General features: G+C 38.1%; 1 protein-coding gene and 1 non-coding gene across 2 annotated transcripts; both read right to left on the bottom strand.

The window, feature by feature from the left end:
• Positions 1 to 1,294: 1,294 nt before the first annotated feature.
• Positions 1,295 to 2,867, bottom strand: RPS20 (ribosomal protein S20). Its single transcript, XM_005613124.4, has 4 exons — positions 2,647 to 2,867; positions 2,315 to 2,414; positions 1,941 to 2,014; positions 1,295 to 1,513 (listed from the first exon to the last, which is right to left on the bottom strand). Exons 1-4 carry the CDS (start codon positions 2,647 to 2,649, stop codon positions 1,331 to 1,333), a joined length of 360 nt encoding a protein of 119 aa, XP_005613181.1. The 5' UTR covers positions 2,650 to 2,867; the 3' UTR covers positions 1,295 to 1,330.
• Positions 2,084 to 2,150, bottom strand: LOC111775122 (small nucleolar RNA U54). The gene has a single exon (XR_002810622.1). It is a non-coding gene; the product is annotated as a small nucleolar RNA U54 (small nucleolar RNA).
• Positions 2,868 to 27,164: the final 24,297 nt, after the last annotated feature.

Below are 27,164 nucleotides of genomic sequence, written 5' to 3'. Positions count from 1 at the left end.
CATGGTGGGCCATAAAGTTAAGAGAACACAGAACAGAAGGGTTTTTGGGAGAAAAGACAGTTTTCATTTTAGACATGTCAACTTTGAGCTGTGTGAGGTGCAGATGTCTAGTATACAATCTGATGTACACAGAAATCCAAGTTGAAGGCCATTTTGGACACAGATGGTGAGTGAAGCCAGTGGACAGACAGTCCTGAGAAGCCAAGGCCTAGGCCCAAACTCAGAAGGCATCAATCTCATGACTGTAATCCTATTAAAAGTAGCACACATGAGAGCATGAATTTTCTGAAGGGAATTTTAGTTTGCAAAAACGCTCATTTACTTTTGTCAAGAATATTTCTGAAAATTCTAATACAAAATAAGACATATTTAAAAGGATATCCATCTGATGATAAAGTTTCAACAGGATGGATTCTCATCCCTCCAGCCCATTTAAATCTCAGCTATGCTACTACCAAGCTCTAGGACACTGGGCAAGGTCAACGTCAAAGCCTAGTTTCTGGATCCACACGATGGGAATAACAGCATTCAAAAAAAACACAGCAGAGCTAGAAGTTAAGCAGTGTTATTGTGCCAATCGGGGTTTGGCTAAATAAATGCGTCCTATTACTAGCTTCTCAGTCAAAGTTAATATAATTAATAAACTCTTCACATATAAACTACATCTTACTTACATGATTGACATGTAAGTAAAATATAATTCCAAGGAATATACAAAATACATGGCTATAGACATAATTTATATGTTAACCTAAACACCGAGTTTTTACTTTTAACCTTAAATCTAAAAGAGAAGACATCAGGGTCCATAAAACTTAAGGACCAATGTTTCCAAAACATTTAAAAACTTGCCGAGTTTACTCTTTAGTCTAAGGTCTTCCAAAAAGGAGGAATGATAACAGAGCCAAGGCTGGAACCAAGATCTGTTTTCCCTGAGTTATTTGCCCTCTAGTGCCCTAGGTCTGCAACCACCCCAGAAACCTTGTACATCCCTGTAGCACCCCGTATCAATTAGACTTTCTAGGGTAGGACCGGGATGTATGTTCTCTTTGGAAAAGCTCCAAACACGCAGCCAGTTACCCATCACTGTACACATTCATCAGTGGTATACGGTCTCACATATCATTCAGTTTTCAAGAGATGTCAAGTGGTCTCTAGGAAATATAATCAAACGTTTAGGCCACCAAAGGATATCCAACAACTTCTGATTATTCTACTTAAAACGCGGAATAAATTTCATAGCACAACTCATATTCCTAAAACCTGCCGGTACCATGAATAAAAGGCCACAGAATTTAACAACTGGTATCAATTTATTAAAAAGGTTGATTTAAGCATCTGCAATGGTGACTTCAACCTCGACTCCTGGCTCAATACTGATGGAAGTAATCTGCTTAACAATCTCAGAAGGACTGTGCAAGTCAATGAGTCGCTTGTGGATCCTCATCTGAAAGCGGTCCCACGTCTTGGAACCTTCACCGCAAGGAGTTTTTCTTGTTGTGATTCTCAGAGTCTGCAGCAAAAGACAAAGGAAACCAAGAATTTATGGTTTTACGCTTATCCTTAGGACACCTAAAAAACTACTCAGAAGTATTCCATCTGAAAATTTCTCAGGGCCCCATTCCTCTTTCTATAAATAGGTTTCCAGACTATCATTCGCGATGGCAGGTCCATTCACTCAGCCAGGCTGGCACCCTCGCCCCTGACTGTAAGGCACCATTCCACACCAAGAGCACAGCAGCAAAAAGACTTCAACGGTGTCCTCGAAAACTGAGTACTTACTCAATATGAACCAAATTCTACCACCAATTTTCATTTGGATTTATACTGTTACCATCAGTATATAAAACTCTTAGCAGCCAAACCCCATAGACGAAAAGAGCAAAAACGGATTTATCCAATAACCATGAAGACCTTCCTGCCCCTATGATTTATTTCACCTTGGTGGGCATCCGAACTGGTCCTTTCACTTTCAGATTCTTTTCCTTCGCGCCTCTGATCAAGTCAGCACACACTACGGGGAAACGAAAACACCTTTCAGTTCATTCAAAACAATCTAAGTTGGCTGAAGAAATTGAACTACTGCTGGCTCAGAATAGCGTATAAAACTATCACCGTAATTCAACACAGTAATTCTCTCCTCATCGCCAACCACGACGTAAAAAGCAGTAAACATTCAGCGCATCCTTCTTCCTTTACCTTTCTAACGTAAGCAACTTATCACTTCACTTCTAAGTCACTCACTCTCGTACAGTAACAAGTCAAATTCATCCATTTTCGCCCAAAGGTCTCACCCTGAAACTACTGTACAGACCCTTCTCCAAAGATTTGACGTTGCGGCTGGTTAGAGTAATTCTAATCCGGTGAATCGCCACCTCCGGCTCCACGGGTGTCTTTCCGGTGTCTTTAAAAGCCTGTTACCACACACAGGAGAAAAACGGCAAGTTTCTCAAAAGCCTGTCAATGCTGGAGAGGAGCTTCATCATGAAGCTCCCCAGGTTCCGCCCCGCGTCAGCAGCCCCCGAAGTGGTAAGTGAGCCTCGTTCTCACCGCCCGCCCCCATCCCGGCATCCGTCCCCAAAAGAGAGAGGGACCAGGACCGCGTCCCACCGCGCCTCGAACGGAGCAGCCGGCCCCCCGCCTCACCATGGCTGCGGCGCGGCTTCCTGACCGACTTGTCCCTCTGCGAGAGCGAACAGCGGTGAGCCAGGAGCAGGAGCGGGCAGACCACGACGCAGCTGCAGCAGCGACCACGTCTTCCTCAAAGAGAAAGCCGTGCGGCCTGCGCAGCGCTTATATAGCTGCGCTCGCGTCTGCATCCGGGTCCCGCACGCTTCTCCGCGCTGCCCCGGAAGAGGAATTGCTCCGCGGCCGGTAGAGGCGGCTGCGCCAGCAGGGGCAGCGGCCCCCGCAGAGCTGGCGGAAAAGGCGCGGCTGCGGCCGCCCCCTGTCGGCTTGGCGGAGTCAGAGCTACCGCGAGGCGGGGTCCCCGCCAGCGCAGTCGCCGCGGTCCTCTGGCCACTTGGTAGAGATGACAGGGAGACTGCGAGCTGGCCTAAAACCTGAGAAAGTCCTTTGCCTGGTGCGCCAACCCCTGGCCTCAGCAAACCCAAAAGGACTGCTGTGGTTTTTACAGTGCAAATTTTGCTGCCCAGACAAGCCGAATCACTCGTTCTCCGAGCAAGTGGGTAACTTTTCTGAGTTTAACTCACGTGGATATTAGGCAAAATGACTGATAACTTGGGCATTTTAAAAAATTATTAGCTAGTTAGTTTTCATAGCCTAAAATATCCTTTCGTAGTTTTTCATCTTCTGGCTTCCCGGATCGGCAGAAGCATCTACAATGCGTTTCTGGAAAGGACCTGAACTTGTTCTCCAGGTCCTGGAAAGTGAGCGCGGCAGTGCCAGGCTGCCGGGATGATCCTTGTCCATCCGGAGGCCCAGCCTGGAGATCCAGACTATCTGCCTACTTCTAAAACATATCTCCCCTCTGATCGGATAAAGTAGCACTGAGTAAAACCTTGCAAGATCTCCCTAATACTGAGCGTCTATTCATAATCAAATGTGAGACCGACGTACTACAGTGGAAAAGCCCAGAGTGGTCAACAGACCTGCGCAGCCAGGAGAGAGAGCATAATGAGGACACACACTTAAAGATGACAGAGTGCTTAATTAGAACGAAATAGATGAAAAGGGTTTTGATACAGGGGAGAAGGAAGAGTAAAAACCCCATGTAGTTTTACAGGTGGACTGCTGAATGCAGAAGAATTATTTATTTGCTCAGACACACAGAACTGGTGAACGTCGGAGCTCTGATCCCTCCAATTAAGGGCTCTTCCTTGAGCCTTTCTCTTCTGTTCCTTGAAGGGAAATTATACTTGAAACTCTTATCAAATAATGGCATTGACTTGTTTGGTGATAATTGAGCATGACTAATAGCTGGCTTTCTTTGGCTCACAAAGAACATATACTAGAGCTGCCATTTAACAATTAATTTCAATATGGAAATTTGGATATTTTCCAGTTCAGTTATTTTAAAATGTCATCCATTGGCTGTAAATACTATATTAGTAAAATTTACAGCAGAAAATCCAAAAGTCTGCTTTCTTGTTTTACTAGCCGTAACCGGAGTCTTCGTAACTTAGGGCTTTAATTATTGGTATGGCTACCAGCAACAAGTGGACTAAAATGCAGTTGCCCAAGCCACCTGGGATGTGATCCACCACCACTGTATTAGTACTGAAGGTTAATATGTCTTCAGAGAAAGCTTAGAGCAGCTTTCAAACATGACTAATGCTCAAAGGACTACCAGAAATTCAGTGACGGACAGCTTGAGAAGTACATTTGTGATTTTTTTCAATAACAAATCTGGTACATCTGTTCTTAGGCTTGCCTTCCCCTTCAAGTACTGGAGGAAATGGTGAACAAATTAACCACCTTGACCATAGAAAAAAAATTTCAGTATAGAAAGAGACAAAATATGTCCCAGCATGTATGGGAAAAATTGTTGATGTGACTGGAACTAAGGAAACAGCTGGTCGAGATACTATTACACAAATGTAATGAAAAACATCACTATTTTAAAGTTTATAAGGTTTAGTTTCAAGCAGTTTGCTGTATTTTTTTTAAGTTAACAGCTGCTGTAGTCCCCAAATTTCAATAAAAAATGTAATGTTCTAATATTAGATGTAAGATATTCATTGGAGAAAAAGTAAAAATTGGCAGTAAGCACAAAAGAGAAGAAAATACAGAATGCCATCATTCAGAGATAAATCACCTGTTTATACATTCAGATATGTGTATATCTTTAAAAAATGAGTTCATACTCTATATACAGTTAGTAAGCTGCTTTATTCACGGAATATTTTATCACAATAAATATACTTCTGCAACATTCCTTTTAATGACTGAATTGTATGGATGGTTCATTCATAATTTATGGAACTAGTCTGAGTGTCTAGTGTTTTCCCACTTTTCGCTCTTACAAACAATACCGTGAGGTACACGCTCTTGGGCCAGGGTTTCTCAGTCTCAGCACAATTAACATTGTGGTCCAGGAGATTCTTTGTTGTGGGGGGCTGTCCTACACACTGTAGGATGCTTAGCGGCATCTCTGCCCTCCACCCTGCCTGCAGCAACCCCTCTCCTCCTGTTGTGACAATCAAACATGTCTCCAGACATTGTCAAATGTCTCTTGTGGGGCAAAATCACCCCCAGTTGAGAAGCATTGCTGTAGATAAATCTTTTAACTCATCCTTAATGCCTTATATCAACTACTAGTTATACTGGTTCTTTGATGATTTAATCAAAGAATAAGCATATTTTAAGTACTTTGGTATTAAGTAAATTACCTTCTGGGAAGATTATAACCAAATAAATCCTTCTTTCAGCAGTATAAGGAAGACTTTAGTGTGAAAAAATAGAATGAAATATCTGTTTCATTTTAAAATCTAAAAATATTCCTAAAACCATTACAGACTTTATGTTTTCAAGATCTCTATCCACAACCTTCCTTTACTAATTTCTTTAGTTCTTTTAGAATTATCTTGTAAAGACTTTTTCTGCGGGCATCTGTGTCTTTCTGTGGACAAGCCATCTACTGGTCTTGTGCTGCAATGACAGTGTCATCATACTACTTTGGAAAGGAAATTAACAGCAGTTAAAAATTACTTAATTGGTGGTAAACATATGTATATTTATGAATAAAATAATAAAGGCAAATTGTCAAATGAGTGTGGATAAGTCTGTTTAGACACTATTTTATTTGCAGAATTTTTTATCTAAATAAAACATGTTAAAACTCTTCAGTCTGAAATTTAATAATAAAAACCAGAAAGAGTTTAAAACTTTCTCTATGGTTACCCATGTTTTAGGTAGGGGAGTGAAATGTGGAAGCAATTCCCTGTGGGTTACCAGTATTACATGTGAGGACTTAGAACAGTACTGGGCATGTGCTAGTAGCCAGCACTACCTGAACTAATATCCATTTCTTTGATCCTCACAACAACCCTAGGAGATGAGTACTGTTATTCACATTTTATGTGAGGAAGCCAAGGTTAGGTAACCTGCACCAGGTCACAGAAAAAGCCTGTGTCTGAACCCATGCAGTCTAACTCTAGAGTCTGCAACCTTAGCCATTAGGCTATACTGTCTCTCAGTGTGTGAGCTCTTATCTTTATCATTAGTCATGATGCTACATCTGAGAGGTGTAAAATCCTGCTATGTTAGATAACATGACGTAGAAGGGCTTTATATATTTCACTTTAGTCGAGGTCATAAATTTTATTGAGCTACTACTATGTGTCCATTATAAGGTAGAATCCCCATTTTTTAACTCTTTCATTTTTTAGTTTGAAGTTCCATCGGTACCTAAGCCCAATGAACTCTATTTGCTCATTAGAATTCTTTCACTAAAGTGAGCAATGGAACAGAACTAGGTCTTTTCACTGAGAATGATTCACATGGAACATGCACTGACTTGGGAATTTTCAATCATATTTAACTGCTGAGCTCACAGAATTGCTGGTAGGGGTGGGAGCTGAATGTCCTATCCGCTAGGTCTCATGGCACCCATTTCTGCTTTTTCCTTATCCTGTACCTGGACCTGCAGGCCTAGAGATTCTAATGTTTCTTGAAATACAATCTGAAAAATTACTGGCCTACTTCTGTCACGGTGCCATTTCCTAGCTTTAGCAGATAAACTACTATGCCCACACTTTTGTGATCCTGATATCATGCAGGGGAGCCAGGGATATATTTATCGATCAGTCACTTGTTCCTGGCTTTGTGCTTTTGTGTTGTGTAGAATTAGTACAGCTTTTTAGAAAGTATTTCTATCATCTGCCTCTCTTATGAGAAGATCGGCATCTATGGCTTTCACCACTTACAAATTCTGGGGCATTGATTTTGTGCGGTGGACATCCTGAAATATGGTCCCCAGTGATCCCCACCACTTATTATTCGTGCCTTTGTGGAATCTCCTCCTCTTGAGAGTGAGGATCTGTGACTTGCTTCCAAACACCAGAATTTGGTGAAAGTGCTGGGATACCACTTCCATAAATAGATTATGTAAGGTTCTGACTTCTGTCCTCCTGGCAGACTCTCTCCCTTGCCAGCTTTGATGAAGCAAGCCACCACGTTGGGAGCTGCTGTATGGTGTAGGGGAGAAGGAACTATTCCTCTACCCTCTAAGTCCTTCTGGCTGATCTAAGAGTTAAATTGACATGAGACAGAACAACAGGAGAAAATCAAAGTTTAATATATATACATGGGAGAAACCCAGGAAGACTGAGTAACTTGCCAAAATGGCAGAAGCCACTACCTTAAATATCATCTTCAGCTAAGGACAAAGGAGGATGTTGGGAGTAGTGTTTTGGGACTTCAAAGGGAAGGAAGGCAATTTACATAGAGATGAAAAAGCAAATATTGGAGCTGGCCCAGTGGTGCGCTCCACTTCGGCGCCCTGGGGCTCGCCAGTTGGGATCTCGGGTGTGGACCTACACACGGATTATCAAGCCATGCTGTGGCAGATGCCCCACATATAAAATAGAGGAAGATGAGCATGAATGTTAGCTCAGGGCTGGTCTTCCTCTGCAAAAAGAGGAGCATTGGTGGCAGATATTAGCTCAGGGCTAATCTTCCTCAAACAAACAAAAAAAAAGCAAATGTTTGATAAACAAATGTTGACCACACCTTGTAAAAACAGTGAGAGGTGGAAAGGACCTTGATGAAAAAGCCCTTGTTAGGTTCCTGCCTGCCTAGCACACCTAGTTTGTATTTTACTATAATTATCTTATAGTGTTAGCTCCTTCCTGGAACAGGCCCTCTATCTTAAATACTTTTAGGCAATTGGGGGAAAGGTGGAAGTTTCTTTCACAGTTTTTTGTCTTTAAAAATAATCAAGCCAAAGAGAAACATTTTGGGGTGGCCAATTCTGATCCCCACAATGGAGAGGCCCACATGGCAAGGGAATGGGGGCAGCCTGTGGCTGATGGCCGGCAAGGAGCTGCTCAAAAAGAATTGAAATTCTACCAACAGCCACGTGACTTTGAAAGCAGCTCCCTCCTTGGTTGAGCTTTTAGATGAGACTTCAACACTGGCCGACACCTCGAGTGTAGCCCTAACATGAGACCTGAGCGGAGGACCCTCCTAAGCTGAGCCTGGATTCCTGATCCACAGAAACAGTGAGATAATAACTGTGTGTTGTTTTAATCTGCTAACTGTGTGGAAACTTGTTATTCAGCAATAGATAATTACTATGTTGTGTATATACAACCTTTTTATATTGATGAAATCAGATGAAGTGGTCATTGAGGAGTCCCAAAAGGGCAACCCGAGGCAATATGTGATTTGACAGTACTGAACTGCTTTACCTAGGCTGTTACAGGGGAGGCAGAATTGTAGGCTCATTGTATGAGACACACCTGTCCTTCAGAGTTTCTTTGTGGCTTTGTGAAATGGCGCTTACCTGCCAACAGCATGGAGGCTGCGCTTTCTCATTATCCCGAGGCTCAGCGTGTTCGTCCATTCAGCTTGTCTCCAGTAGTGCCTCTGATTGGTGTTGTATGCTGAGGAGTAACCTTAGAGCAGCTTAAATTTATAATTATAATGTGAGAGATCTTAATTTTCCATTGTCAAGTCCTTGGTCTTTTGAAACTCCTTAAAGTTTAGTGCTTGTCTTTTTTTTCTACTTCATTATTATGGCTATTCATTACACAGATACTTATGGACTGACTATTGCATCCAGGCAGAGTTCTAGGCACTGGGAATACAAGGGAAAATGAGACCCTTCATTCCTGTTCTATGGAACATGCATTTTAGTGGAAGAGACAGATAGTTAGCTGTGAAACAAATAATTTCAGACAGTGATAAATTCCATGAAGAAAACAAGACAGGGTAAGTGAGTAGAGCATGACTGTGGGGGTAGAGGCTGTGTGGTCAGGGAGGGCCTCCAAAGAGGCACATCAGTCAAGACCCCTGGTTCCAAGCTATAGAAACTGCTTCTGGATTACTTCAGGCAGATTAAAATGTAATAGAATAATAGATAGCAGGGCTGGAGAATGAGCCTTAGAGAGCATGCTGCAGGAACAACGCCCCGGTCATGACTGAGGGCTGAGCCCCACGTTGCAGCAAGCTCTTCTGATCCCAGCCACTCTGCACAGTGGCCACTGGACACTGTATTGAAGCCACTGCCTCTGCTACCACTGGAAAGTGGGTCTGTGTGCAGCTGTAGTCACCACTCATTCCAGAAGGGGTTCTGCATGGTTCCTTGTTTCCTTATGCCAACATCTGATGGACAAAGTCTAGTTCAGGTGGCCATGGCTAATTGCTGGGAAAGTGGTATCTGGCATTTTCAGCTGTGTAACCCAAGAGAATAACAAATGGGTACTCAGAAGGCAATGTTTGAGCAGAGGAAGGAGTCAGCCATGTAGTAAGCTGGAGGAAGAGCTTCCTAGTCAAAGGGGACAGCAAAGTCCCTAGGGCAGAAGTAATCTTGCTGCGTTTGAGGAACAAAGAAGCTGGAACGCAGTGGATGAGGGAGAGGGTGAGTGGAGATGGAGTCATGGAGAGGGCAAGAATCAGGTAATGTAGTATCTTATAACATAGGATTAGGAGCTTGGATTTTTTTTTTTTTTTTTTGAGGAAGATTAACTAACATCTCCCACCAATCTTCCTCTCTTTAGGTGTGGAAGATTGGCCCTGAGCTAACATCTGTGCCCATCTTCCTCCAGGGCTTGGATTTTACTCCAATTGCAACAGGAAGCTGCCTGTATTAGTTTCCTAGGGCTACTGTAAAAAAATTACCACAAACTTGGTGGGTTAAAACAACAGAAATTTATTCTCTCACAGTTCTAGAGGCCAGAAGTCCCAAATCAAGGTGTTGGTAGGGTTGATTCCTTCTGGAGACTCTGACGGAGAATCCGTTCCATGTCTTCTCCAACCATCCATACCTTCCTACCAATCCCTGGCGTTTCTTGTCTTATAGTCTCATCACTCCAGTTTCTGCTTCCATCTTCACGTGGCCTGCTTCCTGTGTCTCTGGGTCAACTCTTCCTCTCCTTTCTCTTATAAGGACACCAGACATTGGATTTGGGGCCCACACTAAGTCTAAGAGGATCTCATCCCAAGATCCCTAACTTAATTACACCTGCAAAGACTCTATTTCCAAATGAGTCACATTCACAGGCACTGGGTGTTAGGATTTTGACATATCTTTTTGGAGACACTCTTCTATCCACTACACTGTCTGAGGGTTTTTGTCAGGGGAGGGATGTGATTTGATTTATGTTTTAAAGAGACAAATTATAGGAGGACAACAGCAAAAACAAGAAATTAGGAAGCAATTGCAGGTAGGGATGTGCTCCTAGTGATGAGAACAATAGTGGTAGCCTTGCAGATAAAGGCGACTGGAGACTGGAAATATAACTCGGAAGTAGATCCTATATTACTTGCTGATGGGTTGGATGCAGGCAGTGAGGAAAAGGGAGGAATCAAGAACGACTCTCGGGTTTGGAGCCTGATGACCACTTACTGAGGTGGAGAAGCCTGAGGAAGGGACAGATGGTGGGTTGAGATCAGGAGTTCTATTTTAGACATGTTCAGTCTGAGGTGAGTATTAGACATCTGAAGCTGTGTGGACTATGGCTCTGACAGCCTAAAGCAGCAGGAGAAGTCAGTAATACTGATGCTGTCTTGGGTTAAAATTATGCTATTTTGTTTGTCATGGATTTTTTCTTTTTAAAACTATTGCATTACAATATTATTTTTCTTGATTACTGAGTGTCTTTGGCACCCCCTTGTTACACGTGAGGTGAATACATCCCAAGGCCTCTCTCTGGTCCTGGCTCTGATGGGCACATCTAAGAGAAGCAGCTGTGGTGCGGCAAAGGGGACACTGGACAGGAGTTGGGAGGACGAGCTTCAGTCCACTTACTAGGGATGCCACCTCGCAAGGGTCATTTCATCTACACGGGCCTCTGTTTTCTCACTTGTAAAAGGAGGGTGTTGAACTAGATGATCTCCCAACTTTGAAAGGATATTGTGAGCAACCAAACAGAACCAAGAACATCTCACCACCAACATATTGCCAGACATGCAAGACGGTTTCTGCCTTTCCTGTCCCTCCTTCCTGCTCCCAAGACCTGAGGAGCTATATTTAGAATCCACAGGGGAGGGGCTTGAAATAGCAGAGGAGGGTCTCCTGTCCCCATTCAAGTCCTTCTACTTGGGTGGCCATTCATCTGATTTGGCCAGGATGGCCTCAGTACGTGACCAAAGTATTATTATTATTAGTGCCAACTTTCACTCAAGAGTGCCCCAATTTGGATTATAAATTTTATGGTCTCTTTACTCAAGCACAAGTCTAACAGGTGACCGTGGAAGGGAAAGCTTTGAACTGGATTAGTTTAGACTTTCAAACTGAATTAGACTGAGTTATAATAACCTGAAGTTACCAGAAAGTCAGAGACCCTTTCCTAGATTTTTATTAAGGAATGAGAAAAAATGATTTGACACAATGAAGTTGAAACTAGTAATTAGAGGAAAAATTTAAACTTTTCCATGTTTATAAACAATTGGATTGGCACTCATCAACAAATTGATTGCTAAGAAAGACCTTCCACATTCTGAGATTATTTTAAAACATTATCTCATGGTCTCTTTTAGTAATTTTATTATTTCATTTTGGAATGGATTTAGACTTTTATCAAGTGCTTTTTCAATAATTAAGCAGCTGTTCATGTGATTTTTCTTTTTTGATCTATTAATATGGTAAATAGATTTCTTAATATTGAGACTTTCTTGCATCCCTGGAATAAATATCTCTTCACAAAGCATCTTACAAATAAGATTGTTTGTAGGATCTGTGTGTGTGCCTGAATGTGTGTGTGTGTACTAATTGATGTTGTGCTGGCATCAAAGAAACAAATCTGGAAGATTTCCCTTCATGCCCTGGAAAAGTTTATGTAGTAATATGGTTATGTGTGCCTTAAAGATTTGGTAGAATACATGTTTTATTGAGAAGTAACTATAAAGTTTAATTTCTTCTATGGTAGTTGATTTGCCTTGATATCTCTTTTCCGGGATTTTGGCAATTTGCAATTTTCTAGAACAACGATTCTCAAACATTTTGGTCTCAGGAACTCTTTATATGTTTAAAAATTATTGAGGATCCCAAAGAGCTTTTGATTATGTGGCCTACTTCTGTTGGTAATTGCCATATTAAAAGCTAAAAATGAGGAAATTTATTTATGAATTTATTTAAAAATAATAAAAAAATTAATTGTTAACATATTTTATGAAAAATAACTATATTTTCCAGAAGAAAAATGTTTAGTGAGAAGAGTGGCATTGTTTTTACATTTTCGCAAATCTTTTTAATGTCTGGCTTAATAAAAGTCAGCTCAATTTTCATATCTGCTCCTACATTCAATGTCACAAAATCTTGTTTTGGTTGAAGTATGTGTAGAAAATCTGTGTGAGTACAGATACGTAGTTGGAAAAGGGAGGAGGATTTTAGTAACCTATTCAGATATTTGTGGATATTCTTTGATACCAAAACTGTGTAAGTAGTAGTTTCTTAAAGATTAGTTACAATGGGAATCTGAAACCATATCAGGGACCTTCTTGTACTCTCTTACATTAAAATTCATTGCTCTCTCTAGCACTTTGAATGGATCTTTTACCCCTACTCATGTGTGATTTTGGAACATCATGCATTGATCATTTGGAAAGTATTGGTTCACTGCCTTACACAGATCTTCTACATGTTGGCATATTTCATTATACATATCTTTAAAAATCACATTTGTTAACGTCGCTACTCATCTTGTCAGAGAAGTCGTTAAGTATTGAGAAGTTGTGAAGGTCATGGTGGCAAATTTGCTTGAAAGCTCCAATTTTATCATGGGTAATTGGCTGTTAATTGTTTTTTGAAGTGACAGGCTCACTTGTCTGCCAGATACTCCTGTCTGAATAACCACAGTTTTATCTTTCAAGTTGTTTTTTCCAGTACAAATGATTTTCCATTAAAAAAAAGAGAATGGTTCAGCTTGCAACTCAGTCACACAAGTGCTTTTCCCCAAAACAACCACTGTGCCTCAGTAAGCAGCAGAAGCACTTTCTGGGTATTTCCCATTTGGTCACACAGACGATTAAAAGGACAAAGGCCAAGATTTAGTAAAATTTATCAATTTTACTCCTTGCCCGCTAATTTTAGCATTCATCTAAAAGTGTGTTTCTATCACTATGAGTGAATTAAGCATAATTTCATATATTTTGTAGCCATCTGTATTTCCTTTTCAGTGAATTGTCTGTTCATTCCTGTAACATTTTTTCTTGTAGTTTATTGGCCTTTCACTCAATGATTCGCTAGGAGCTGTTACGCAAATTAGCTCTTAAGCTGTGATCTGATTTGCAGATACTTTCTTTGAGTTTGTCAGTCATCTTCTAATTCTGCTCATGATGGTTTTTACTATGCAGAAATTTTATTTTTTGTTGTCCAAGTAATTAATCCGTTCTCATATTGCTTTGGATTTGGGGTCACACTTGTCTCTCACAGCTTCATTTTTTAAAATCCCCATGGTTTTTTATAGTGCTTCTGAGGTTTCATTGTTTACATCTATTACTTTGATCCTTCTGAGACTTATTCTAGTATAAGATGTTAGGTGGATTCAAATTACTTTTCCCAGATGTACCTAGTTGTTTCATTTAAAAAGAAATTTTAAGATTTCTTGATCTCTCCAATAGATGTCTCGTATGCAAAATAATTGGCCAGGAGCTATTTGCTGAACTCTGAGTGGTGTATAGCAGTGTGTCCTGTGCTATGTACTTTTCCATATAAAACATGGTCATCTTTGTTTTACCAATGTTAAGACTTAAAATAGGATTGAAATAGAGCCTATTGATGTGCAGTATTTTTGTTGTCATTTTCAACAGCTTTATTGAGGTAAAATTAACATACAATAAACTGCATATATTTACTAAGTTATCCTATTTTAAAATTTCAAAAGTACACATTTCTCAGCTGTCTATATAGACCAAGAGGCAATGACACCCAATAACAACGAGCACAGCTAGTGCCTGGATTGTGGTATCTAAATACCATTCCCCACTAAAATAATTGGAGAAATGCCTAATTCTGGATCTGGGCAGGAATTTACAAGATGAGTTGGGACATCTTGTGTCACAAAGCAAGGAAGATCAATGGATTATGTCAAAAGAACAGGGGCCGATATGAAGGAGCTTCCATTAGTCAGTTATGAGACCATTTGAGCATCGAAAAATAATGGCTAGAAGTGATAGACATCGAATATATGTAAACCAATACATTTACAGTGATACTAAAAGGGACAGAAAGAGAGAGAGAGTGAGAATAAGAACCAACAGAGGAAGAAAAGAGAATAACTCTAATAACTCATTGGATGCCTAGTGAGTAACTAGGGCACTAACTTCTTACTCTGAAAATTGGCAATTAAAAGGAAAAAATTAAGCATTTTATCTTGACTTTCTTATACATACTGCATTTCCACCAAATAGCCCTATTTTATATGGAAGTATTCTTTTTTAACAGAATAATTCCAACTAGTGAACATGACAGGAATGATAAAATTAGGATAGCATCATTTTGCAATTCCTAATTAAATAGTTGAATCAGGCAACATGTAATGGGTGGAACCATTATATGAGAGAAAGGTCGAGAGGAACCTTACAGTGGAGACATTTACTGAACCCATTGATCCACCTTAGCATCTCTAAAGGTGGGAAAACTAGTATGTTCCTACTGGGGTGAGTACACAGCACCACATGTGAAATATTCTTCCCCAAGAAGTTGAACCTGAATTTACTCAATATGCTAAAACTAAATTCCACTTACAGACAATATGAAGGATAATAGAAAGAGACACCACGAGGAATCCAAAAAGCAAACCTAGTATGTGAGACAGTCTACAGAAAAACTGACCTGGTTTCTGCAAATAAGCAAACAAACAAACAATGGCGGAGGGACACTCTAGATTAAAATAACACCTGAAATCAACGTATACCCCTTATTTGGATCCTGATTCAAACAAAACAACCATGAGACATATTTCTGAGATGATTAGGGAAATTTGATTGTTGACAAATTATTAGATATTAACATGGAATTATTATTAATTAGAGGTGATAATGGCATTATTGTTATATAAGAAAACATTCACATCCTTAGAGATGCTTACTGAAGGATGTAGAAATGGAATGACATGACTTTAGTGTTTGTTTTATGATACTTCAGCAAAGAAAAAAGTAGAAAAAGAGAAAAAGAACTAAATGAAGCATATTGGGCAAAGCTGTGGTAATTAAGTCTGAGAATTGATTATACTGGTCTCTCTACTTTTGTATATGTTTGAAAATGTTCATTAAAAAATTTTTTTGAGGGCCAGCCCGGTGGTGCAGTGGTTAAGTTCACATGTTCCATCTCAGCGGCCAGAGGTTCACCAGTTCACACCCTGGGTGTGGATCTATGCACTGCTTGTCAAGCCATGCTGTGGCAGGTGTCCCACATGCAAAGTAGAGGAAGATGGGCACAGTTGTTAGCTCAGGGCCAGTCTTCCTCAGGAAAAGGAAGAAGAGGATCAGCGGCAGATGTTAGCTCAGGGCTAATCTTCCTCAAAAAGAAAAGGATAAAACTACATGATTATTAGACATAGAAAAAAAAGCACTTGACAAACTTCAACACCCCGTCATGATAAAAACACTCAACAAACTAGGCATAGAAGGGAACTTCCTCAATATGATAAAGGGCTTCTATGAAAAACCCACAGCTAACATCTTACTTAATGGTGAAAGACTGAAAGCTGTCCTTCTAAGATCAGAAACAAGACAAAGATGTCCACTCTCATGACTTCTATTCAACATTGTACTGAGTTTCTAGCCGTGGCAATTAGGCAAGAAACAAAGTAGAAGCCAATCAGATTGGAAAGACAGAAGTAAAACTCTCTCTATTTGCAGATGACATTACCTTGTTTATGGAAAATCCTAAAGAAACTGCAAAAAAAAAAAGCCCAATGAGAACTAATAAGTGAGTTCAGCAAGATTTCAGGATACAAGATCAATGTACAAAAATCAATTGTATTTCTAAACTGAGGCAATGAATAACCCAAAAATGAAATTAAGAAAACAATTTCATTTCTAATAGTATCAAAAAGGATAAAATACTTTAGAATAAATTTAACAAAAGAAGTCAAAGACCTATACTCTGAAAACAACAAAATATTGTTGAAAGAAATTAAAGAAGAGCTAAGTAAATGGAAATACTTCCCACGTTCGTAGGTTGAAATACTGAATATCGTCAAAATATCAATACTCCCCAAATTGATACAGGAATTCAGCACAATTCCTATCAAAATCCCAGTGGGCTTCTTTACAGAAGAAGTTTACAAGCTGATCCTAAAATTCATATGAGAACTCAAAAACGATCCTGAAAAAGCAAAACAAAGTTGGAGGACTCACACTTCCTGATTTGAAAACTTGCGACAAAGCTACAGTAACCAAGATAGTGTGGTACTGGCTTAAGGACTGACATATAACTCAATGGAATAGAATCGAGAGTCTAGAAATTAGCCCTCGCATTTATAGACAACTGATTTTTGACAAGGGTGCCAAGACAATTCAACATAGGGAAGGAACAGTTTTTCAACAAACTGTGCTGAGACAACTGGAAGACAACTTTGACAAATCGAAGATCATTTGATCATATACATGAGAGTTTATTTCTGGGTTCTCTATTCTATTCCATGATCTACTTGTCTTGTTTTTATGCCAGTACCACGCTGTTTTTACTACGTGGCTTTGCAATATATTTTGAATCATGAAGTGTGAGGCCTTCAATTTTGTCCTTCTTTTTTAAAGTTGTTTTGGCTATTAAGTGTCCCTTGAAATTCCATATGATTTTTAGGATGAAGTTTTCTATTTCTGAAAATTGCAATTGGGATTTTGATAGGGGTCGTGTTGAATTTGTAGATCGCTTTGGGTAGTATGGACATTCTTAACAATATTAAAGTCTCCCAATCCATGAACACGAGATGCCTTTCCATTTATTTGTGCCTTCTTTAATTTCTTGCAGCAATGCTTTGTACTTTTCAGTGCACAAGTCTTTCACCTCCTTGTTACATTTATTCCTAAGCATTTTCTTCTTTTTGATGCTGTTGTACATGAAATGGTTTGATTATTTTCCTTTTCAGATTGTTCATTGTTCATATATAAAAATACAACAGATTTTTGTGAACACATTTTTAAATGCATTTATATTATAAAGAATTTTTAGAAATTGGGAAATAAGAAAAGTTTAAAAAAATAAAGAAAAGAGACATCCACAAGCCCCCAGACAACCAGACTCAGGAAAACAAAACTTTGTTTTCAGTCTTTTTCTCTGTGTGTTTTAAGAAAAATTTGTTGATTTTTAAAAAGTTATAATCGAACTGATATATAATTTTGTATTCTGCCCCATTAACAACGTAGTATAGGTATTTCTAGGTTATTACAATCATCATAACATTCTGAATCAACTGTTACAATTTACTTAACCATGTTGGACACTTACCTTGTTTCAAATTTGTCTCCTGAATAAATGGCTCTGAGTGAACCCTCTGTTAATTAAAATTCTTATTTTGTAGTATTTCCTTGGATGGATTTCCAGAAGCAGAATTATTGAGTCAGTGAATATAAATATTCTTGAGGTTATTGATATACATTGCCAAACTGTAATTGCTTTCCAAAAAATTGTAGTAATCTATATTGTCATTAGCAATATAGATTCCTGTTCTACCGTAACTTCATTAGCATTAAGAATTTTGTGCATGTGTGTATTTTTAAGACATTCTATTTCTAATTTGCAATTCTTCAAGTACTTGTGAGATAACTTTTCCTATTTTCCGTATTTGTCTCCTAAATGCAGTTTCTTTATCATGAATTGACATTTCAAGATTTTTGTCCATTTCTCTATTAGGGCATGAAGATTTTTCATTTTTATTTGTGTGTGTTCTTTATAGAAAAAACTATTAACCTGTTGTCGGTTACATTTTGGCCAAATATTTTTCTCAGCCCATTGTCTGTATTTTATTTATTTATATTTTAATATCCAGAAGTTCTCATTCTTATGTAATTAAATCTGGCAAACTCCTTTATGGTTTTTTCACTGCTTTTATAAAAGCTTAGACACCCCTTCCTCTTTCAAATTTATATTAACTATTCAATTCTATTTTCTTCCAGTTTTACAGATGCTCTCCAATCCATCTGGAAACAATTTTGGTATGTGGTATGTAAAGTATTTATTTAAAAAAATATACAGTTTTAGGAAAACTATTGGTGGTAGGCTAAAAGCTCCTTGAAAACAGGACTTACTCACTCTGAGTTCCTCCACTTTCCCACACACAAGAATCACTCCACACAGCCTCTGCTTCCTCAGGCTATAGCATCCCAAGCTACAATCAAAAAAGATGGGTTCCCCCTCCTTCCCTTTGCTCGGAGACACTAACTGCCAGTCCCCTGGCTAGTGTCGTGATCTCCCCAGGGCCTGCTGCTTCTGTTGTCCCTTGTGGACACTTGCACATGTGCAGAATCTAGGACAGGCTACCCTAGCCGTTAGCCAGCAGCGCCCTCTGGCGCCTCTTTCATTTCAGTTGTTTTGGCTTCAATTGTTCATACAACCCTCCACCCTCCCCACTGGTAATTTTTCCTGGAAGGCGCCTCCAAAGATCTCCTTCGGCTCCTTAGGTAGCGTAGGCTACTTCGCCCTGCCATTCTCTTCAGGTAAATTTCTTTTCCATTTGAACAGCTTCTCTTCAGTTAAGGAGAAGCCACTATTTCCTGGTTGCCTTTCTTTTTGAGAGAGGCAGAGGGATTGTGGGTGGGGACCAATTGCTAGTCCCAACTTCTTAGTGAGGTCTTCCATGAAGTCTCTGAGGCTTTGTACAAATAAAATTCCAGTCAGGGTAGGCGCTCCCACTACTCTCCTGATGCCTGAAGTTGTGAGTTCCAACTACAGGTCTGACTCTGGGACCCTCACTAAAGAGATAAAAAAATTTTTTTTTGAATTTTTACTGCCTAAGGAAGAATCTATAAATTAGTGAGTGTGGGGAGAATACAAATAAATGAAATCTAAAAGTAGTTCTCAAATCTAATTAAAGCTGATACCTGTTACCGGACCTGTTAGAAAACAGACAAATAAACTGTTGAATGTTACACCATCATTTTCTCTCCAAACACCCTAGTGGAGTTGCTAATGAGTACTAGAATGGCGAAAATACCGACAGCAAGAAAGCCAGAAGAGAAGATCCTGACCAATCCACTAATTGCGTCCTCAAGCCTGAATTCAATTAACTCTATCACAGAAACAGAATTGTCCTAGTGTCGGTTATTCCAGCTCAAGTTACAATAGCAGGAAATTTGAAGTAATTATGTAAAGATACATTCCTGTAGACAATTAATGATAGTTATATGATCTACCCATAGTAGACTAGAATGATCCTTGTCAAGACATTCATTTGAGAAATAGCGGAGAAAACAGGTTATTTTTCTGTCTTTTTTTGTTGCTGTTGAAACAGTTTATTCTTCAGATTATGGCAAAATCAAAATTTAAGGACTTCAAGATTACTCAATGCTTGACAAATGTCTGTTCAGACTGACTGTACAATGTGTTCTAATATGATTCACCATTCCTGAAAGGGGGCAAATCTACCTCCAGTTCTGAAGTCAGGGAAATTCTGTAACTTGACTCCTCTGTAAGGGGACTTGCTTCTGGCATTGGCTGCCATTATTCTGTCAAGTTTTTTTTTCTCCTTTCCCTTTAAACTTCTCCTGGCTGCACTCTATTATTCCATAGACCTTTAGGTTTTCCTCTTTGTAATTTGATGCCTTATTCAGCAGCTGGTTCAGGAAGCTGTCTTGCTTTAGTTTAGTCCTTCTGGGCTGCTTCTGCCTTCCTTAGCTGAATGAGTGGCTTGTTCTTCTTTCAGGCTTTTCACCTTTTGAGGGAGCCTGTACTATTTTATTACCCTACTATAAAGAAAGTATGAATTTCACATACTCACATAGTGAGTTGATTCACATGTATCAAAGTAATCCAAATGAATATTCAGTTTAATCACTTTGATACTGTTTGTTTCTTAAAATTCATTTCACAGAAAAAGCACATTTAAAATATGTCCCTGTCATCCACCTTTTCCTGGAACACACCCACATACTCATTTTCTTATTTTTTAAATTGTTTTAATTTTCATCAGTTATACATGAACAACAGTTAAAGAGTCAAGTAGTTGTGCTACAATTATTGCAAAAAAAAAAAAAAAAAAAACGTTTCTAGGATGCCACACCAACTCTTGGAATCTTGCAACCACTTTCAACTCCCTTTTGCCGTTGGTTTTGGTATCTAAGTCTGTACCTCTAAATAGTGTACTTACATGGACGCTTCTTGACCTTTTTAGTTTTAGGCATTATCTATTAATTTGTATCTTTGGAAGATTAGGATTTAGTTTTTTCCCACTCCTATCTCCAGTACCTGTAGTCCACACTTCTCCTCCATTAATCCTTCCATCATTGTTATGTTATGGCTTTGGTTAGATCAACAATGCTGCATTATGATAGCTGTATAAGGCTATTTTGAACTGAACCATTTGCTATGCAATATTTGCTCTTCTTGTATCGCCCAACTTTTTATGTCCCCTAAACTTAATAAACTTTTTGTTTCATTTTCTTAGTTTGCTCTGTACTCATCAGGTTAACCCCCAACTCTCCTCAAATTGTGGAAATGTTCTTTCAACCCATTGAAACACAGGTGTTCATTAGTTTTATTTTCTCTGAGTCTTCGGACCTGCTCTAGTCTGCACTAGTGCACAATGACAGCTTGTGATCTTCATTCACCATCATCCTTGAAGATTCCCTTTGTCTCTCTATCTAGTTGTGTCTGTTTCCTGGATCCAATGTTTTCTTCTCTTTTGGTTTACACTCTTGCTTTGGTGGACTACCCCCTCAAGTAGTTTCTGGAGAAAGGGTGCATAGGAGCAGATTTTTGAGACCTTGCATGTGTGGAGAGGTCTTGAGTCAGCCTGCACGTTCAATGGATACTTTGGCTGGGTATAGAATTCTAAGTTGGAAATTATTTTCCCTCAGAATTTTGGAGGTAGTAGCCTCTGTTGTCTTTTAGGATCCTTATCTTTTGTATGTGATTTGATGTTGTTTTTTTAAATTTCTGGGAGCTTTTGGGACTCTCTCATTGCCCCTACTCTTCTAAAATTTTATGGTGATAGTGCCTTCTTGTAGTTTGTTTTCATTCACTGTCTGGGCAAGCAATACTACATCTTTTCAATCTGCAAACATTTGTTTCCTAAATTGTTTGCTGATAATTTTTTCCTGTTTTCCATATTTTTTCCTCCTGGAACTTCTATTGTTTGGATATTAGATTTCCCAGACTGACCCTACAATTGTTTTGTCTTGCCATTTTCAGTCTCTTTTACTTTTCCTTTACTTTCTGAGAGATTTACTTATCTTTACGTATCAATTTTTCTAAGGAATTTTTCATTTATATTATTATAGTTTTAACTTCCAAGAGCTCCTTACTATTTTCTAGGTTTAAAAAAAAATAGAACTGTGTTTTCTTCATGTAGCCAGTATCTCCTTTTATGTCTCTGAGGATAGCTAAATCTTTTTGATCTTCCTCTTTCATATTAAAGGCTTTCTTTAGAAATAAATGAGCTGTCTGCTCCTTTTAACAGCAGAGCACTAAAAAGCTGATTGGTAACTGCACCTGTGAATGGACCTTTATGAAGGGAAGTCTCACTGTAGGTTATTCTGGCTGTTTCACTGTGGAACCAACATTGTCAGTATCTTGAGGTCTATTTTCATGGACCATTCATATTTCTTTGCCTATAGAGTATTATGTCAGTTGCCAGATTCTGTGAACTCAAATAGCTAATGCTAAGACTTTGGGACATTGTGTGGTGCAACTCAGGTTGCATCTCAGTTTCCCATACTGCTGGCTCAAGATTAAGCTTTCTAGGACATACTGAACTTGCCAGCTTCCAAAATTTTGTTCCTGTAATTTTCTCTTTCATTCTCTTTGTCCTTGTGAATTAATGCTTTGAAAAATTCATCTACTATCACATGTGAGGATTTTAGGAAGGAGAAGTGAGAGATAAAGGAGTATGTTTTGCCCTTCATCATTCACTGGAAGTTCCAACATTTTCCAAGATTGTCAGGCAATGTTAAATTTTATAAATGTATTTAATATACCAATAACGAAATCAGTATCCACAAAATCTTAAATTTAGTATTGCATGACCTCTTCAACTAGAATATAATATCAAATCTTGGGTCTATGTCTGTGCTTTTGCTTTCTCCCACTGTGCCTGGTATGGTGCTGAGGATACATTGGATGATGAAATATATGCTTGCTGAATATATGAATATGTGGATAAGAATTACTTTATGCTCAGATTTACGTGAAGGAAAGGAATAAGTACACACTATAACTATTTCCCTTTTTTTCAACTTGGGGCACCACATTATATTTCTCAGATACCTTTTCTGTTTCCCTTTAAAAATCATTAACTACACTATTCTAATATTTGTACCAAGTAATGCCTTCAATAGTAATTCTCTTGGTTGATTTTTATGAATTAGATAGAAATAAATTGTTCAAACTTTTAAATAAGTAAGCGAAGTGTAGGGTATTCCCAGCCACCACTACCATCCCAGGTGGTGGAGTGAAATGGTTAGGACATCGATTCTGGCCCTATCACTTAGCTATGTGACCCTTGGTAAGTTCTTAATCTCTCTGTATCTGTCGCCTCATATTTTAAAAGGAAATAATAATAATAGTAAATATGTTAGGGTAATTGTGAGGATTTAATTTGATATCTATGCAAAACACTTTACAGTTCTTGTAAAGAGTACATAATACTCTCAATAAATTTTAGCTATGATGATGATGATTTTTCTGAGCAGTGAAGATAGTAATTACAAGAGTGATGAGTGCTGTGAAGATGTGGAGTGTGCCAGAATGTTTATCAGAGGGATGTAACTTAACCTGGGTGCGCTTTAGCCTTTTTCCTTCAAAGGCCACAGCGCAGTCAGCTGCTCTCTTCTTTGAACTTGAGAAAGGTCAGAAAGAGATGAATTTCCTGGCACAGTTAAAAGCATGTTTACCACGATTTAGTTGGCTTGAGGAAAGCTGGATGAAGGGAATGGCAACAGTTTTATGTACATGAGACAGGAACAGTTAGGAGAGAGGACTCAAGGTGGTTTAAGGGAAACTTATGCAGGTTGAGGCTTGACTTTATTTTAAAATATTTGTTACTACTAAATTGTTTTTGAATAGGCAATACATTCACTCGGTTCAAAAATCAAATTAATATAAAAGATATGCAGCAAAAACTGTCATTACTATTCCTGCCCCATCCGTTTTCCTACCACAAATCATCTTTTATTTATTTTTGTTTTTCCTTCTAGAATTCTTATGGAAATACTAACAAATATGAATATATATTATTTTCCTTCTTTCACAAAAAGAAGCATAGTGTGGCCTACTCACTTTCACTAGTTACTGTCTTACACCTTCATTTTAATTTAAAAATATATTATGCAGATTTTTCAGTAACAGTAAAAGCCTTATTTATTCTTTTTGTTCATGTGCACAGTGTTTTATTATGTGGCTGTATCATAATCTAACCAGTTCTTATTGATGGGTACTTGACTTGCTTCCAATCTTTTGCTGTTACAAAGATGCTGCAATAAATAAATTCGTTCATATACCTATGAGTCTATCAACAGGAAAAATTTCCAGAAGTAGGATTACTGGATCACAGGGTAAATGATTTTGTAATTTAATAGAGGTTACCAAATTCCTTTCCATAAACTTTATAGCAACTTGTATTTCCACTAGCAATATCTGAGAGGGCCTAGTTCCCCATGTCTCACCAAGCATATTTGTCAAACTTTTAGATTTTGGTGATCTGTTTTCAATTTCCATAATGGAAAATGGTATCTCTGAGTAGCTTTAATTAGCAATTTTCATATATTTAAGGATTGTTCATGTTTCTGCTTTTGCGAACTGATTGTTCATCCTTTAGTCCTTTTCTTATCCAGTTCTAAGAGCTTTTTTTTGTATTAGGGAGATTAGGTCTTTGCTATGATTTGAATTACAAATACTTTCCCCCAGTTTGCTATTTCTCTTTTGACCTTATTATTTCCATGCAAAAATGTTCCCTCTTTTTGTAGTTGAGAATATCAATTGTTTCTTCTATGGCTTTAGAAAGACTTTCCCACTCTAATGTTAGAAAGGAATTCACTCATTTTTTCTTGTACTTCTCATGACTTCAGTTTTACACTTAAATCTTTGACCCATTGAGAATGTATCTTAGTGGATGTTGTGAGATCTAGATCTAATTTTGGTTAACCAGTTGGCCACATAGGTGTCCCAACATAATTTCATTGAAAAGTCCGTCTTTTCTCCACTGATTTAAGATACGATCTTTATATCTACCAAATTCCCATTTGTGTTTGAGTCTTTTTCTGAACATTCTATTCTGTTTCACTCTATATGTATATATGTGTTTCAATACACATATTCTGTGTATTCATACATCATACCACAATATTTTCATTACTTAGGTTTTATACTACATATTAATATCTGATAGGGTTAGTGCTCCCTATTGCTCACCTCTTTCTGAATTTTCTTGGCTTTTTTTGTTTCTTTATTTTCCATATAAATTCTAGAGTCAGCATGTCTGGTTTTCAATTGGAGATATATATATGAATTGTTTTAAATCTATAAGTTAATTTAGGAAGAATAGCCATGTTTATGGTGAGTCTTTTCATTTTGTTTGAGGCTTATGTGCTTTTTATGACAGTTTTAAAGTTTTCCCCATAAAGATTTTACATATTTTTTATTAAACTTATACCTATTTTTTTCTTTTGTTTTATTCTGAAGTAATTTCAAACTTAACAAAACGTTGCAAGAATGATACAAAGCTCTCCCAAATTGGCTTCATTCAACAAAGATTCCCCAAATGTTAAATTTGATCACATCTACCTTATTCTCTCCAAATATATTTACAATTATTTTTTTATTCTGAACCAATTGAGAGTTTGTAACAGACATGGATACCTCAAAACTCTTTTAGTACTTTAGAGAGTATTTCCTAAAAACAAGGACACCCTCCAACATAGCTGCAGTATAACTATCGAAATCAAGAAATTGATCTAATACTTATCCAGAGACCCCATGCAAATTTTTCCAGATGTCCTAATAATGTCCCTTACATGTCTGTGATCCAACCCAGGATTATGTGTTGCACTGGGTTGTCATGTCCTTCTATGAACAGTTCCTCAGTCTTTCTCTGTCTTTCATGACCTTGATAGTTTTGGAGTACACAAGCCAATTTGGGTTTATATGTTGTTTCCTCATTATTTGAGTCAGGTTATATATCTTTCCCAGGAATACCACAGAAGAGGTGCTATGTTTTTCTCAGTGCACCATATCAGGAGGCACATGATAACTTGATGAAGATAGCATGTATCTATCTACATCACTTGTAAGACAATGTCAGCAAGACTCTACACTGTAAGGATAATTAATAAAGTGTTTTGTTAGCAATTAGCAATTTATTAGCAATTAATATTAGTTGGCATTCTGTTGTAAGGTAGAGCTTTCTGTTCTCCCTTATTTATTTAGTTAAATATTTCTATCAGTATGGCTTCCTATTTCATTCACTGTGACTATTTGTTCCTATTTTATTTGCTATTATTATTTTAATGCTCAGATAGTCTTAGGTTTGGCCAGTGGAGATGCATCAGGTTAGTTCCTCTGTCCTTTTGACATGTCCCTCTCGTTCCTGCAGCACTTTGGGTATAAGATGTTCTAGATTCATTTTGTATTTTCCCTGCTCTGGAATCAGTCATTTCTCCAAAAAGCCCTGGTTTCCTGCTGCTGTGGATAATTAAGGATGCAGAAACTGAAATTTCAGAATTCAGAAACTAAAATCTGGTGCTAAGTCTACTCCACAATGTCATTATTTTGGACCCTCTCAAAGGACAGAGCTAGGAAATACATGTATGTGCATACACACACACAGACATTTATGTCTATTTCTACATCTATCTATATCTGTCCATCTATCTGTATTAAAAACTGAGTTCACACTGATAACTCCAATTTCAATCCAACACAATTTATTCTACACTTCTTCCTTTCAGTACTCATAGCCCCCTTTTCCAAAATTTATGAAACTTGACTCTCAGTATCCTCAATATAGTTACCTGTTCAACCTTCCTGTGTACAACTAATATCCCTCCCACGCTGGCCAAGTGTCCCATCTTCTTGCCCTGGTATCACCACCCGTACAGGACATGGATGTGTTCGAGAGAATATTTCCTCTTTTTCATTGCTATTGTAAAAGGAATCATCTTCTTTTACAAATTCTATCTGGTTTTTGTTTACACACATGAAGTCAATAGACTTCATTTCCTATCGTGCTACCTTACACAATCTTCCCAATGCTTGAGTTAGTCTTTCTACTAATTCTCTTTTTTTTTCAGTTATACATCCTTAAAATAGAATCTGCAAACATAATTAGTATGCCCCCCTCTCTATAATTTTTAGACCTCAAATTTCCTTCTCTTTTCTAATTTCGTTGACCAATAAAATGTTGAACAGCAGCGGCAGTAGTGGACATTCTTACGCTCTTCCTGACTTCAGCAGAAATGCCCCTGGTGATTCCTCACTAAGATGGGGGCTATTGCGCTGAAATTGTGTGTGTCTTATAATCTTTTAATTTTTATTTCGAAATAATTTTAGAAATATAGAAAAGTTGCAAAGATAGTAGAGAGAATTCTTGTATCCCTTTCACCCAGCTTCCCTTAATGTTAACATCTGATATAACCATGATTTTATTTATAAAAACTAAGAAATTAACATTGGTATGCATAGTGTTTTTAAAAATCATGCTAAGGAGTCCTCGTTTTTTTAGTCTCTTTAAAAATTGGGAATGAACGTTTAATTTTGTCAAATGTCTTCTCAGTATCCATCCTATTTTTTTCTTTTGACCAATTAATATGATGAATTAGGTTAACAGATTTCCTAATCTTGCATCTTGGAATAAACCCATGTTTGTTCATTATGCACGTTTGTT

This window comes from Equus caballus, chromosome 9 (assembly GCF_041296265.1).
Source record: "Equus caballus isolate H_3958 breed thoroughbred chromosome 9, TB-T2T, whole genome shotgun sequence".
In the NCBI taxonomy this organism is placed as follows: Eukaryota; Metazoa; Chordata; class Mammalia; order Perissodactyla; family Equidae; genus Equus; species Equus caballus.
Note: the sequence above shows the minus strand (reverse complement) of the source record. Positions and strands in the feature narration are given on the sequence as shown.